This window comes from Cheilinus undulatus, linkage group 12 (assembly GCF_018320785.1).
Source record: "Cheilinus undulatus linkage group 12, ASM1832078v1, whole genome shotgun sequence".
Lineage (NCBI taxonomy): Eukaryota > Metazoa > Chordata > Actinopteri > Labriformes > Labridae > Cheilinus > Cheilinus undulatus.
In genome coordinates, this window is record NC_054876.1 from 174,218 (window position 1) to 190,605 (window position 16,388).

Here is a 16,388-nt window from a genome sequence, read left to right on the forward strand (position 1 = left end):
TTCATGCAGCCTTCAGTGGAGCAGGTCTGCCGGGCTCAACCATGTTTGTCTGAAGGCCGAGAAACTCACTTACTGCAGGTCCAAGTGTAATCTATTCTGGCTATGTGAATAAAAATAAAATTGACTAAATGAGAAACATAAAGAATTGTTAGTTTGAGTAAGGCCAATAATGTATAATTAAACTGGGCCTATAATGTTTACAAGGTAGTAATAGTAGAGATCCTTCATCATGCAGCAAGATAATGGCCCAAAACACACTGCCAAAACAACAGAGTAGTTCATCAGGGGCAAGTAGAGGAGGGTTTTTGACTGGCCAAGTCAATCTGCAGACTTAAACCCTATATACAGCTAAATATGAAGTCTTATTCAGTTTAATCTGTTTCAATTCTCTCTGTTCCAGTACTTTAGCTCACCTAAAAATGTGGTGTTCCGTTACAAATCATGCTATCTCCTCAGTGGTGTATCAGATCCAGACACAAACACCTGAAATACAAGCTGAAATGTTGATCTCTTGTCTCATATTCATCTTTTGATGTCAAACCCAAATGTTTTCAGTCTACAGCAAAAAGAAAGTACCTGGGCCCACCGTTCCAATATTTTTTGAGGGACTGTATACCGTTAAAGATACGTCATGTAGTATTATTAACTGTTAAAGATCTGCACTCAAGGATTATATATTGTTAAAGAGAACAGTGAACACACTGTTACATTAGACACACACACTGTTCACTTATAGAACACATACAGCTCACTTTTAGCTTCCAGCATGTAAATGGAGCACAGAGCCAGCTGTCAGAGTGTCATGGATGTGTCATGTTGATTGTATTCATCATGAGTTTTTGTCACTGTGTTCCCCATGTGTCCTCAAACACGGACAGCTAGAGACTGAGATCCAGCTGGTTTCAGAGGCCTATGAAAACCTGGCCAAGTCCTCGTCCAAAAGGGAGGCGCTGGAGAAAACGATGCGGAATAAACTGGAGCTGGAGGTGCGCCGGCTGCATGACTTCAACAGGGACCTCCGTGGTGAGACCTGGTTTCCACTGGTTGTCTTCTTCAATGTTAGGTTGTACATTAACGGTGGCAAAACACATTTCCCACGCCATAAAAACCCTGGCTCTGGTTCAGTTATGTCTGTTCATCTCTGTACAGTATTCTGTTGATCATCAGGACAGATCCTAGCCGTGAGGGTAAAAGAAGTCCAGTATTACTGATCTGCAATAAACGATCTGAATAAAAAGTCAGAAACAGCATAGCTCTGCAACAGACTGTATGGTTTTTGCTGTTTCCACCCCTGTAGGACTCACTGGATTGATTTGAACCATTTCACCTTGTCTTTGCCTGTTCATCCAGCTGTGTGATCTAGTATATGTAACTGTAAATATACTCAACTTTATGTGACTGGTCTTACTGGAGAATTCCACTACAATAAACTCAGAGAGGACTGAACAGCAGATTAATGTTAACACTGTTAGATACCCACTGGCTCCCTAGGAGCAGAGCAAACATCTTCTCCAGATCCTGCCGTTAACATTACTGAACATTTCTTGCTGGGACTTTTATTATTTTGGCGAATTAAACAGTATCTAAGGTTTAGAGTTTGAATACTTATCTCAGTTTTTCTGAAGTTTTGATTTTTGCCCACCATGCCCTGCACTATACACATGACTGAAAGCTTTGGGATTGAAATTATTAATCATCAAATGTACTAAACGGTAAAAGGACTTGAGCTTGTAGGGAACCAATTCACACCCATTCACACACTGATGGAGGAGTCTAATATCAGTATAAACTCATCACATTCACACACTGATGGAGGAGTCTAATATCAGTGTTAACTCATCACATTCACACACTGATGGAGGAGTCTAATATCAGTATAAACTCATCACATTCACACAGTGATGGAGGAGTCTAATATCAGTGTAAACTCATCACATTCACACAGTGATGGAGGAGTCTAATATCAGTATAAACTCATCACATTCACACACTGATGGAGGAGTCTAATATCAGTGTTAACTCATCACATTCACACAGTGATGGAGGAGTCTAATATCAGTATAAACTCATCACATTCACACAGTGATGGAGGAGTCTAATATCAGTATAAACTCATCACATTCAGACACTGATGGAGGAGTCTAATATCAGTGTAAACTCATCACATTCACACACTGATGGAGGAGTCTAATATCAGTGTAAACTCATCACATTCACACAGTGATGGAGGAGTCTAATATCAGTGTAAACTCATCACATTCACACACTGATGGAGGAGTCTAATATCAGTATAAACTCATCACATTCACACACTGATGGAGGAGTCTAATATCAGTATAAACTCATCACATTCACACAGTGATGGAGGAGTCTAATATCCGTGTAAACTCATCACATTCACACACTGATGGAGGAGTCTAATATCAGTGTAAACTCATCACATTCACACACTGATGGAGGAGTCTAATATCAGTATAAACTCATCACATTCACGCAGTGATGGAGGAGTCTAATATCAGTGTTAACTCATCACATTCACACAGTGATGGAGGAGTCTAATATCAGTGTAAACTCATCACATTCACACACTGATGGAGGAGTCTAATATCAGTGTAAACTCATCACATTCACACAGTGATGGAGGAGTCTAATATCAGTGTAAACTCATCACATTCACACACTGATGGAGGAGTCTAATATCAGTATAAACTCATCACATTCACACAGTGATGGAGGAGTCTAATATCAGTGTAAACTCATCACATTCACACAGTGATGGAGGAGTCTAATATCAGTGTAAACTCATCACATTCACACACTGATGGAGGAGTCTAATATCAGTATAAACTCATCACATTCACACACTGATGGAGGAGTCTAATATCAGTGTAAACTCATCACATTCACACAGTGATGGAGGAGTCTAATATCAGTGTAAACTCATCACATTCACACAGTGATGGAGGAGTCTAATATCAGTGTAAACTCATCACATTCACACACTGATGGAGGAGTCTAATATCAGTATAAACTCATCACATTCACACACTGATGGAGGAGTCTAATATCAGTGTAAACTCATCACATTCACACACTGATGGAGGAGTCTAATATCAGTATAAACTCATCACATTCACACACTGATGGAGGAGTCTAATATCAGTGTAAACTCATCACATTCACACACTGATGGAGGAGTCTAATATCAGTATAAACTCATCACATTCACACACTGATGGAGGAGTCTAATATCAGTATAAACTCATCACATTCGCACAGTGATGGAGGAGTCTAATATCAGTGTAAACTCATCACATTCACACAGTGATGGAGGAGTCTAATATCAGTGTAAACTCATCACATTCACACACTGATGGAGGAGTCTAATATCAGTATAAACTCATCACATTCACACACTGATGGAGGAGTCTAATATCAGTGTAAACTCATCACATTCACACACTGATGGAGGAGTCTAATATCAGTGTAAACTCATCACATTCACACACTGATGGAGGAGTCTAATATCAGTGTAAACTCATCACATTCACACAGTGATGGAGGAGTCTAATATCAGTGTAAACTCATCACATTCACACAGTGATGGAGGAGTCTAATATCAGTATAAACTCATCACATTCACACACTGATGGAGGAGTCTAATATCAGTATAAACTCATCACATTCACACACTGATGGAGGAGTCTAATATCAGTGTAAACTCATCACATTCACACAGTGATGGAGGAGTCTAATATCAGTGTAAACTCATCACATTCACACACTGATGGAGGAGTCTAATATCAGTATAAACTCATCACATTCACACACTGATGGAGGAGTCTAATATCAGTGTAAACTCATCACATTCACACAGTGATGGAGGAGTCTAATATCAGTGTAAACTCATCACATTCACACAGTGATGGAGGAGTCTAATATCAGTGTAAACTCATCACATTCACACAGTGATGGAGGAGTCTAATATCAGTGTAAACTCATCACATTCACACAGTGATGGAGGAGTCTAATATCAGTGTAAACTCATCACAGTGTGACAGTTTTGGAGGAGTCTAATATCAGTGTAAACTCATCACATTCACACACTGATGGAGGAGTCTAATATCAGTGTAAACTCATCACATTCACACACTGATGGAGGAGTCTAATATCAGTATAAACTCATCACATTCACACACTGATGGAGGAGTCTAATATCAGTGTAAACTCATCACATTCACACACTGATGGAGGAGTCTAATATCAGTATAAACTCATCACATTCACACAGTGATGGAGGAGTCTAATATCAGTGTAAACTCATCACATTCACACAGTGATGGAGGAGTCTAATATCAGTATAAACTCATCACATTGACACAGTGATGGAGGAGTCTAATATCAGTGTAAACTCATCACATTCACACACTGATGGAGGAGTCTAATATCAGTATAAACTCATCACATTCACACAGTGATGGAGGAGTCTAATATCAGTATAAACTCATCACATTCACACAGTGATGGAGGAGTCTAATATCAGTATAAACTCATCACATTCACACAGTGATGGAGGAGTCTAATATCAGTGTAAACTCATCACATTCACACAGTGATGGAGGAGTCTAATATCAGTGTAAACTCATCACATTCACACAGTGATGGAGGAGTCTAATATCAGTGTAAACTCATCACATTCACACACTGATGGAGGAGTCTAATATCAGTGTAAACTCATCACATTCACACAGTGATGGAGGAGTCTAATATCAGTATAAACTCATCACATTCACACACTGATGGAGGAGTCTAATATCAGTATAAACTCATCACATTCACACAGTGATGGAGGAGTCTAATATCAGTGTAAACTCATCACATTCACACAGTGATGGAGGAGTCTAATATCAGTGTAAACTCATCACATTCACACACTGATGGAGGAGTCTAATATCAGTATAAACTCATCACATTCACACAGTGATGGAGGAGTCTAATATCAGTGTAAACTCATCACATTCACACAGTGATGGAGGAGTCTAATATCAGTGTAAACTCATCACATTCACAGACTGATGGAGGAGTCTAATATCAGTGTAAACTCATCACATTCACACACTGATGGAGGAGTCTAATATCAGTGTAAACTCATCACATTCACACACTGATGGAGGAGTCTAATATCAGTATAAACTCATCACATTCACACAGTGATGGAGGAGTCTAATATCAGTGTAAACTCATCACATTCACACAGTGATGGAGGAGTCTAATATCAGTGTAAACTCATCACATTCACACAGTGATGGAGGAGTCTAATATCAGTGTAAACTCATCACATTCACACAGTGATGGAGGAGTCTAATATCAGTGTAAACTCATCACATTCACACACTGATGGAGGAGTCTAATATCAGTATAAACTCATCACATTCACACACTGATGGAGGAGTCTAATATCAGTGTAAACTCATCACATTCACACAGTGATGGAGGAGTCTAATATCAGTATAAACTCATCACATTGACACAGTGATGGAGGAGTCTAATATCAGTGTAAACTCATCACATTCACACACTGATGGAGGAGTCTAATATCAGTATAAACTCATCACATTCACACAGTGATGGAGGAGTCTAATATCAGTATAAACTCATCACATTCACACAGTGATGGAGGAGTCTAATATCAGTATAAACTCATCACATTCACACACTGATGGAGGAGTCTAATATCAGTGTAAACTCATCACATTCACACAGTGATGGAGGAGTCCAATATCAGTATAAACTCATCACATTCACACAGTGATGGAGGAGTCTAATATCAGTGTAAACTCATCACATTCACACACTGATGGAGGAGTCTAATATCAGTATAAACTCATCACATTCACACACTGATGGAGGAGTCTAATATCAGTGTAAACTCATCAAATTCACACACTGATGGAGGAGTCTAATATCAGTGTAAACTCATCAAATTCACACACTGATGGAGGAGTCTAATATCAGTATAAACTCATCACATTCACACAGTGATGGAGGAGTCTAATATCAGTGTAAACTCATCACATTCACACAGTGATGGAGGAGTCTAATATCAGTGTAAACTCATCACATTCACACACTGATGGAGGAGTCTAATATCAGTATAAACTCATCACATTCACACACAGTGATGGAGGAGTCTAATATCAGTGTAAACTCATCACATTCACACACTGATGGAGGAGTCTAATATCAGTATAAACTCATCACATTCACACAGTGATGGAGGAGTCTAATATCAGTATAAACTCATCACATTCACACAGTGATGGAGGAGTCTAATATCAGTGTAAACTCATCACATTCACACACTGATGGAGGAGTCTAATATCAGTATAAACTCATCACATTCACACAGTGATGGAGGAGTCTAATATCAGTATAAACTCATCACATTCACACACTGATGGAGGAGTCTAATATCAGTGTAAACTCATCACATTCACACAGTGATGGAGGAGTCTAATATCAGTGTAAACTCATCACATTCACACACTGATGGAGGAGTCTAATATCAGTGTAAACTCATCACATTCACACACTGATGGAGGAGTCTAATATCAGTATAAACTCATCACATTCACACACTGATGGAGGAGTCTAATATCAGTATAAACTCATCACATTCACACAGTGATGGAGGAGTCTAATATCAGTATAAACTCATCACATTCACACAGTGATGGAGGAGTCTAATATCAGTGTAAACTCATCACATTCACACACTGATGGAGGAGTCTAATATCAGTGTAAACTCATCACATTCACACACTGATGGAGGAGTCTAATATCAGTATAAACTCATCACATTCACACACTGATGGAGGAGTCTAATATCAGTGTAAACTCATCACATTCACACAGTGATGGAGGAGTCTAATATCAGTATAAACTCATCACATTCACACAGTGATGGAGGAGTCTAATATCAGTGTAAACTCATCACATTCACACAGTGATGGAGGAGTCTAATATCAGTATAAACTCATCACATTCACACACTGATGGAGGAGTCTAATATCAGTATAAACTCATCACATTCACACAGTGATGGAGGAGTCTAATATCAGTATAAACTCATCACATTCACACAGTGATGGAGGAGTCTAATATCAGTATAAACTCATCACATTCACACACTGATGGAGGAGTCTAATATCAGTGTAAACTCATCACATTCACACAGTGATGGAGGAGTCCAATATCAGTATAAACTCATCACATTCACACAGTGATGGAGGAGTCTAATATCAGTGTAAACTCATCACATTCACACACTGATGGAGGAGTCTAATATCAGTATAAACTCATCACATTCACACACTGATGGAGGAGTCTAATATCAGTGTAAACTCATCAAATTCACACACTGATGGAGGAGTCTAATATCAGTGTAAACTCATCAAATTCACACACTGATGGAGGAGTCTAATATCAGTGTAAACTCATCACATTCACACACTGATGGAGGAGTCTAATATCAGTGTAAACTCATCACATTCACACACTGATGGAGGAGTCTAATATCAGTGTAAACTCATCACATTCACACACTGATGGAGGAGTCTAATATCAGTGTAAACTCATCACATTCACACACTGATGGAGGAGTCTAATATCAGTGTAAACTCATCACATTCACACACTGATGGAGGAGTCTAATATCAGTATAAACTCATCACATTCACACAGTGATGGAGGAGTCTAATATCAGTATAAACTCATCACATTCACACACTGATGGAGGAGTCTAATATCAGTGTAAACTCATCACATTCACACACTGATGGAGGAGTCTAATATCAGTATAAACTCATCACATTCACACAGTGATGGAGGAGTCTAATATCAGTATAAACTCATCACATTCACACACTGATGGAGGAGTCTAATATCAGTATAAACTCATCACATTCACACAGTGATGGAGGAGTCTAATATCAGTGTAAACTCATCACATTCACACACTGATGGAGGAGTCTAATATCAGTATAAACTCATCACATTCACACAGTGATGGAGGAGTCTAATATCAGTATAAACTCATCACATTCACACACTGATGGAGGAGTCTAATATCAGTATAAACTCATCACATTCACACAGTGATGGAGGAGTCTAATATCAGTATAAACTCATCACATTCACACAGTGATGGAGGAGTCTAATATCAGTGTAAACTCATCACATTCACACACTGATGGAGGAGTCTAATATCAGTGTAAACTCATCACATTCACACACTGATGGAGGAGTCTAATATCAGTATAAACTCATCACATTCACACACTGATGGAGGAGTCTAATATCAGTATAAACTCATCACATTCACACACTGATGGAGGAGTCTAATATCAGTGTAAACTCATCACATTCACACACTGATGGAGGAGTCTAATATCAGTATAAACTCATCACATTCACACAGTGATGGAGGAGTCTAATATCAGTATAAACTCATCACATTCACACACTGATGGAGGAGTCTAATATCAGTATAAACTCATCACATTCACACAGTGATGGAGGAGTCTAATATCAGTGTAAACTCATCACATTCACACACTGATGGAGGAGTCTAATATCAGTGTAAACTCATCACATTCACACACTGATGGAGGAGTCTAATATCAGTATAAACTCATCATATTCACACAGTGATGGAGGAGTCTAATATCAGTATAAACTCATCACATTCACACAGTGATGGAGGAGTCTAATATCAGTGTAAACTCATCACATTCACACACTGATGGAGGAGTCTAATATCAGTGTAAACTCATCACATTCACACAGTGATGGAGGAGTCTAATATCAGTATAAACTCATCACATTCACACACTGATGGAGGAGTCTAATATCAGTGTAAACTCATCACATTCACACACTGATGGAGGAGTCTAATATCAGTATAAACTCATCACATTCACACAGTGATGGAGGAGTCTAATATCAGTGTAAACTCATCACATTCACACACTGATGGAGGAGTCTAATATCAGTGTAAACTCATCACATTCACACAGTGATGGAGGAGTCTAATATCAGTGTAAACTCATCACATTCACACAGTGATGGAGGAGTCTAATATCAGTGTAAACTCATCATATTCACACACTGATGGAGGAGTCTAATATCAGTATAAACTCATCACATTCACACACTGATGGAGGAGTCTAATATCAGTATAAACTCATCATATTCACACACTGATGGAGGAGTCTAATATCAGTATAAACTCATCACATTCACACAGTGATGGAGGAGTCTAATATCAGTATAAACTCATCATATTCACACACTGATGGAGGAGTCTAATATCAGTATAAACTCATCATATTCACACAGTGATGGAGGAGGATAATATCAACAAATGTGAAATTTTTGTTGGAGTTGTTTCCTCATGAAAACAGGATTCAACCCTCAGATTTCCATGATTTGTACATAATATTTCTTTTTTTTTTTGTCGTTGAAACATGTGAGAGGGTGTGTATTTTCTCTGGTTTTGCAGAACGCATGGAGACAGCCAATAAACAGCTGGCTGCTAAAGAGTGTGATGGCTCAGAGGACAACCGTAAAACCATCTCCCAGCTGCTGACACAGAGTGAGACACACACACACACCCACACACACACTCATTGAATATTAGAGATGTGAATCTGTAAGTATCTCAAGATTTGATTCAGTTTGATTCTAGGGATCAGGATTGACTTTTCCTCATCACCCCTTATTGCAATTATAGCAAAGAAAATAGTCATTTGTGCTTTAATGGAAAAAATATTTAAATAAAGCTGTGGGCTAAAGCAGGAATGGTGTAATCAGAAGAAAAGATCATAAATCTAATCCTTCACTGTAAATGATGCTGCAGGAGAGCCGGTGTTATGTTTTAACAAGTGACCGTGTTAACTGGTGCCTTTTTAGCTGAAAGTGTCAGCGGTTCTTCTCGATACAACTTTGACAAAACACTCAACATTTTCTGTTAAAAGCTACACACAGGGGCTCTTTTAAGGTGCTTTCACAGGGACCTGGTCCCGGATCCGAGAGCACTTGAGCCCAAAGTCCGGTTCGTTTTGGTGGTGTGAAGAGGATACAGGACAGAGCGTTGTATCAGCTTTATGACATCATCGAAAAAACTAATCTTCTTTTCACAGTGCGACAGTTTGTTCACATTTTTCCTCAATAAAGGGCAGAAATCATCAGAATCCAGCCAATAAACGGTCTGTTGTGACTCACCTTACAGATGAACACAAGTGGGAGTCAGTGAGAGGAGGTGCAAAGGCAATAAAAGTCTCCTGTCACCTCAGAAACCGCTGTATCTGTGCAGCATGAGCCCATTTAATCCTCTGAGCTGTAGCAGATGTGCAGATACAAAGAGCAATGTTGCTGGCATCTTAGAGAGTAATTTTAATCATCCATGGCTGCAGGATGGACTTTTTTTGTGTGGTTAAAACAAAAACAATCTTCGCTCAGGTCATGACCCCAGTGGTTGCCATGGAAGCTTCTTCTCTCTCCTCCTTGGCAGGGTTGTAAACCAGCTACGTGCATACCGCCACCTGCTGTTTCAGACTGAGTAAATACGCAAGTGGGCCCGGGCACGGATCGATGTTGCTGGTGTGAAAGCAAACCAAACAACTGGGCCTAATGTGAAAGCACCCTAACTTTCTGATATCTGTTATTAACACAGACAAATGGCTTAGTCACCAGTTAACATGGTCTCTCGTTAAAGCTCAACACCTGTCATTGATGTGAAAACATACGGTAGACCGCAGGAAATTACCTACAGCAGGTCTGTGGTTGGTTGGTTGAAATACACCAGTGACATGGCTCTGAGGGGTTGTTAATTACAGGTTGTTTCCACCAAGCGGCCTGGCTCAGTTCGGCTGCAAAACATGGAAGTCTGTGCTGTGAGGAGCAGGCGAAAACGGGAGAAAAACGGACTAATATCTGCTTAAATCTGAAATCTTTGTGGACTCAACAGAGATCCAAACTGTTTCCTAGTCTGTGGATATTGATATGTGGCCACAAATCAAGTTTCCTGACGTTAATCTGGACCTGAATTTTAGTACACAAAGCAGAACCTGAATCTTTAGGCTGCAGACTATTTTAAATTGAGATCAGGGCACCCCGGATTTCTGACTTAATCTAGCTTGATTTTAACACCAGCTGAACTTCTACTGTATTTTTAATGTGGTGAATTCTCACAGTACAGCTCTAAACTTTCATATTTTGTCATATAAACTGTTCTAGGCTAGATATATTCACATATTAACGTGGTGTTAAGACTCTGTACACGTATTCATCAGCTGAGCATCTGTACTGACAGCGGTTAACATCATTAACATGTAGTTATTTTTTAAAAAGCACTTTCAGCTGAAATAAAGCTGTTTAGTGGTTATTCCCTACTGATTTCTGTCACTCATCCTTTCTATAACTCTGCTGCTGGACCAGCTGACTCGCGCTGACTGTGACTTCACATGCATGCTTTTACAGCCCACCAAGTGAGGGTACAGGTGTCTGTGGAAACGCAAACTATTTTGGGGTTTAGCGTACCAAACCATACCAAACCGTACTGATTCAAACCGGACCCCCTGATGGAAACACGGCTTTAGATGATATAATTCATGAAATACAGTCCTCTCCAAAAGTATTGGAACGGTGGCCCATGTTCTTTTTTTTTGCTGTAGACTAAAAACATTTGGGTTTGACATGAAAGGTGATCACATGAGCACTACATGTGGTGTTTGGCATCTTTATAACTGGTTAGAATAAAAAAATCAAAATTATATCACTCAAAGAATTGTTTTTGTTTAAATTACATGGTTTTATGTTAGAATGACCACTAAACTTGATGGCATTAGAAACATTTCTCTTGTGTGGCAGAAGTTAAACCAATGCCGTGTTGATTCTGGTTTACCGCCCACAACCAGGACTCAAATAAACTGTCACTGATCATCTCTGCCCGTCTGCTCTCTCAGTTAAGGAGACTCAGCGTGAGAAGGAGAAGCTGGAGATTGAATTGAACGCCCTGCGCTCCACAACAGAGGACCAGAGGAGACACATTGAGATCAGAGACCAGGCACTCAACAATGCTCAGGCCAAAGTAGTCAAACTAGAGGAGGAGGTATGGTTCTGACTGTAGTCCTCTCCTGTTCATTAGCAGTAACACAGCGCTGCAGAGTGTAATGATTGTGTGTGTGTGTGTGCAGCTCAAAAAGAAGCAGGTGTATGTGGAGAAGGTGGAGAGGATGCAGCAGGCTCTCGCTCAGCTGCAGGCGGCGTGTGAAAAGAGAGAACAGCTAGAACATCGCCTACGTACCAGACTGGAAAGAGAGTTGGAGTCTCTGCGCATGCAGCAGGTAACAAAAACTGACTCAGTCCTAAACAGCTGATTTATTTGGCAAAGCTCAGAGAACGTATGCAGAGGTCTCTAAGGTCTAACGCCGACTCACCTAAAGCCTGGAACATTCTGGACCAACAGAGGCCTGATGGTCTCCTCTGTTCTTCTCTCTTCTCTTCCTCCCCCTCGGTTGTCTCCTCTGTTCTTCTCTGCTCTTCCTCCCCCTCGGTCATCTCCTCTCCCTCGCTCAACTCTCCTGTACCAGGTTGTGTGCTCTTCTCATCCTCCCCTGCTTGTCTCCTCTTCTCTCTAGCGTCAGGGCGGCTCCCAGGCCAGCGGTGCAGTCCCCTCTGAGTATAACACCACAGCCCTGATGGAGCACCTGAGGGAGAAGGAGGAGCGTATCCTGGCTCTGGAGGCGGATATGACCAAGTGGGAGCAGAAGTACCTGGAGGAGAGTGTGATGAGGCAGTTTGCCCTGGACGCTGCTGCCTCTGTGGCCACGCAGAGGTGAATGTGCACAAAAGTTGTCAACTTTATCATTTTAGATTAGGGCTGTCAACAGATTAACATTTTTAAACGCATTAATCACACAACTTTCATAGTTAACTTGTGATTTGTATGTGATGTTTTTCTCAAAATGCAATACCCTTGTCAACACGAGCGGACAAAAATGAATTCCAATGCAAATATTTGTTCATGTCAACAACCAAAAACAATGACACACTGGGGCTGAGCGCAGCATTGAAGGGCCTCGCAGCCCGGCCATGTTGGGGTGAGGCACAACTGCCCGTGTGTGGTAACGGGGGTGTTGGCAAACCCGTGCATTGTGCTGCGGCATGGAAGAGAGACCGCCTAGATCCTCCTTATGTTAAAAATAGGAACAGTGCATTTTGTACATGAGGTAGTACCGCCCCTCAACAGTAGGTGGCAGAGTGACAGAGGTGGATGCTGATATGTTGGAAGTGATAAGGGAAGGACTGTTTATCATGTAAAATTAAAAAAAGATAGGCATTTTATTTTCGAGATTCTGCTGGCATCTTACTGTAGGGGGCGCTACAGCAAATCATCAAATGAACATCTAAATGTGGAGAGGGGCATACTCCGATCATATGTACTGAACAAAATCGGATGTGGGTGTGAGTCACACCCACTTCCTGTGTGATGGCGAAGGATCAAAATGGCCTCCATGGCCAACAGTGTGCTGATATTTTTGTGACAACATAAAAAAAATACATCAAAAATTAGAGGAGTGAATGTTCCACTGACAGAAGGGGGCGCTGTGACATGCATGGACCAATGTGTGATTCTCCTTGTGAAGTTTTCACATATATTCAGGCCCCCATACAAGCTGACAAGAGGCAGAAAAAACAATAAAACAATCCCTTCAATAGGGCTCGGGCACTGGTCAGTGCTCGGGCCCTTATAATGCCCCAAATCCTCAAAGAAGCTCAAAGATACTGAATGCTAAAAGAGAGCAGAGCAAAGTAACCTCAAGTTCTGTCTGTTGGATAGAGATACTGACCTTAATGGAAGAATACTGTCAAACCTCAGACTTCTAGAAGTCGAAAAACATATTTACCAGAGTCAGAACGTCTCCTTTGGGGACTACAGAGGGATCGGACCAGCCAACTGTCATTATCGAGGGACGGCACCGCTAATGAGCTGGTGCACTGCAGAAATAAATTTTAAAAATCATACCGGCCCCAGAGTGCGTCTGCCCACCGGGATGATGCCCGTTATGCCAGACTGCCAGTCCATTCCTGCTTGCAGAGTTGTCTGAGCGTCTCTGTTGTTAACAATCCAGCATGGCTACCAGGGGGTGGCGTGGCGGTGTGCTAAGCCAGGGAGTGGTAGGGGTTATTTAAGACCCTACAAATGCTGGGTGACTCAGTTCACGTCAACAGTAAGAGCAACTTCAGTCTTATCTGGCATGGTCTGAAATCTGAACCTGCTGTTCAGAAGTCTCTCTCCTTTTTCCATTTCTGCTTGCTAGCACTGCATCACGACGGCGCCGCTTCCTGATCTCCAAACTACAGGATGGGTCGAGGGTCACACAGAATGCTCGTGTGGTTAAAGTAATTTGAGCTCATGCGTTACTAACGTGTTAACTTTGACAGCTCTATTGTAGATTCATTTTTATGTTTAGATCTTCTACTGTGGAATGTAAGAGATGTTTCCTATGGTCTTTTCTCTGATCTGGTTCCTTTGATTCTACTTCAAGCCTTCTGCACTGATTTGCTTTGAAGAAGTGGTCCGTGGGAATTAGTCATGTGTACTTAAATACAGTGCATGGAAGATGAGAATGAAACCGTACTCAAGCACAGGGTTCTGGTCTGTGAGAGAAGATGTTAAATTCTTCTGTTGTAGCTGTGCAGCACAGGCCCCAGTCATCAGTCATCCTCCAGACTACAGGGTAGAAGTGGAAGAAGGAAGAGGGTCCTTGGTATCTGAGAAAGCATCCATAGAAGGACTCTACTGTCCATATAAACATGCTACTGCTATAAGTTGCCATGACTGCCTCCTCTTCTTTCTCTGATTTACAACTAACTACACGCACACTGCCACCTACTGTATCAGCCTGAGTTTAAATGTGCTCGGGCATGGAACAGTGGGGGGGGGGGGTTGCTCTTGTGCACACTGCCAAACAACTGTGCTTAACATGGAAACACCCTAACCCTTGTTCCTGTCTGTTCTTTAGAGATCGCTCCGCTAGCGCTATCACTCACTCTCCCAGCAGCAGCTACGACACTTCGGTGGAGGCTCGAATTCAGAAAGAAGAAGAGGAAATCCTGATGGCAAACCGGCGCTGTCTTGACATGGAGAGCAGGTAAAGTCACAGTGACGAAATTGAATAAGGAGTCCTCATAGTTAGTGTTCTTCAGGTTCTTTATAGAAGAAGCAGAAGAGATCCTGTTTGTCATATCTAATCTCTGATCCAGGATTAAGAATCTCCACGCGCAGATCATAGAAAAGGATGCCATGATCAAGGTTCTCCACCAGCGCTCCAGGAAGGAGAACATCAAGTCAGATGTGCCATCCGCTATGAGGCCATCCAAGTCCCTGATGTCGATCTCCAACACAGGCTCAGGGGGTTCAGGTCTGCTCTCTCACAGTCTGGGACTCAGCAGCTCCCCCATTACAGAGGAGCGCAAGGACTCAAGTTGGAAGGGCAGTCTGGGTAAGCGTTTAGCTCGGAGGGGTCCTAAATTAATGTTTGGAATTCTTCCTTCCTTCCTTCACCTCTGACATTTCCTCGTGCCTCAGTTCCAACCAGCAAGAAGACACAGAAGAAGAGAGGAGGCACGACTTAGAAAAGGAAGTCAGGGTGAGGGATCAGCTGTAGGGGCCTGGGGAGGATCAGCTGTAGGGGTCTGGGAAGGGATCAGCTGTAGGGGGGTCAGGGTAAGGGATCAGCTGTAGGGGGGTCTGGGGAAAGGATCAGCTGTAGGGGGGTCAGGGTAAGGGATCAGCTGTAGGGGGGTCAGGGTAAGGGATCAGCTGTAGGGGGGCCTGGGGAGGGGATCAGCTGTAGGGGTCTGGGAAGGGATCAGCTGTAGGGGTCAGGGTGAGGGATCAGCTGTAGGGGGTCAGGGTAAGGGATCAGCTGTAGGGGTCAGGGTAAGGGATCAGCTGTAGGGGGGTCTGGGAAGGGATCAGCTGGAGGGGGGTCAGGGGGACGGATCAGCTTTAGGGGGGTCAGGGTACGCGAACCGCTGTAGGGGGGTCTGGGGCAGGGATCAGGTGTAGGGGTCTGGGGAAAGGATCAGCTGTAGGGGTCAGGGTAAGGGAGCAGCTGTAGGGGGGTCTGGGGAAAGGATCAGCTGTAGGGGTCAGGGTAAGGGATCAGCTGTAGGGGGTCTGGGAAAGGATCAGCTGTAGGGGGTCTGGGTAAGGGATCAGCTGTAGGGGTCTGGGTAAGGGATCAGCTGTAGGGGGGTCTGGGTAAGGGATCAGCTGTAGGGGTCTGGCGAAGGGATCAGCTGTAGGGGGGTCTGGG

General features: G+C 42.1%; 1 protein-coding gene across 2 annotated transcripts in view; it reads left to right on the forward strand.

The window, feature by feature from the left end:
* Positions 1 to 16,388, forward strand: part of amot (angiomotin) — a 66,217-nt gene that overhangs the window by 46,334 nt on the left and 3,495 nt on the right. For both annotated transcript variants that reach the window (XM_041801917.1, XM_041801918.1), the window contains 7 exons: positions 879 to 1,023; positions 9,563 to 9,655; positions 12,027 to 12,172; positions 12,258 to 12,407; positions 12,702 to 12,898; positions 15,090 to 15,218; positions 15,331 to 15,569. In XM_041801917.1, coding sequence (XP_041657851.1) covers positions 879 to 1,023; positions 9,563 to 9,655; positions 12,027 to 12,172; positions 12,258 to 12,407; positions 12,702 to 12,898; positions 15,090 to 15,218; positions 15,331 to 15,569 — 1,099 coding nt within the window. The remainder of the gene's footprint in view (positions 1 to 878; positions 1,024 to 9,562; positions 9,656 to 12,026; positions 12,173 to 12,257; positions 12,408 to 12,701; positions 12,899 to 15,089; positions 15,219 to 15,330; positions 15,570 to 16,388) is intronic.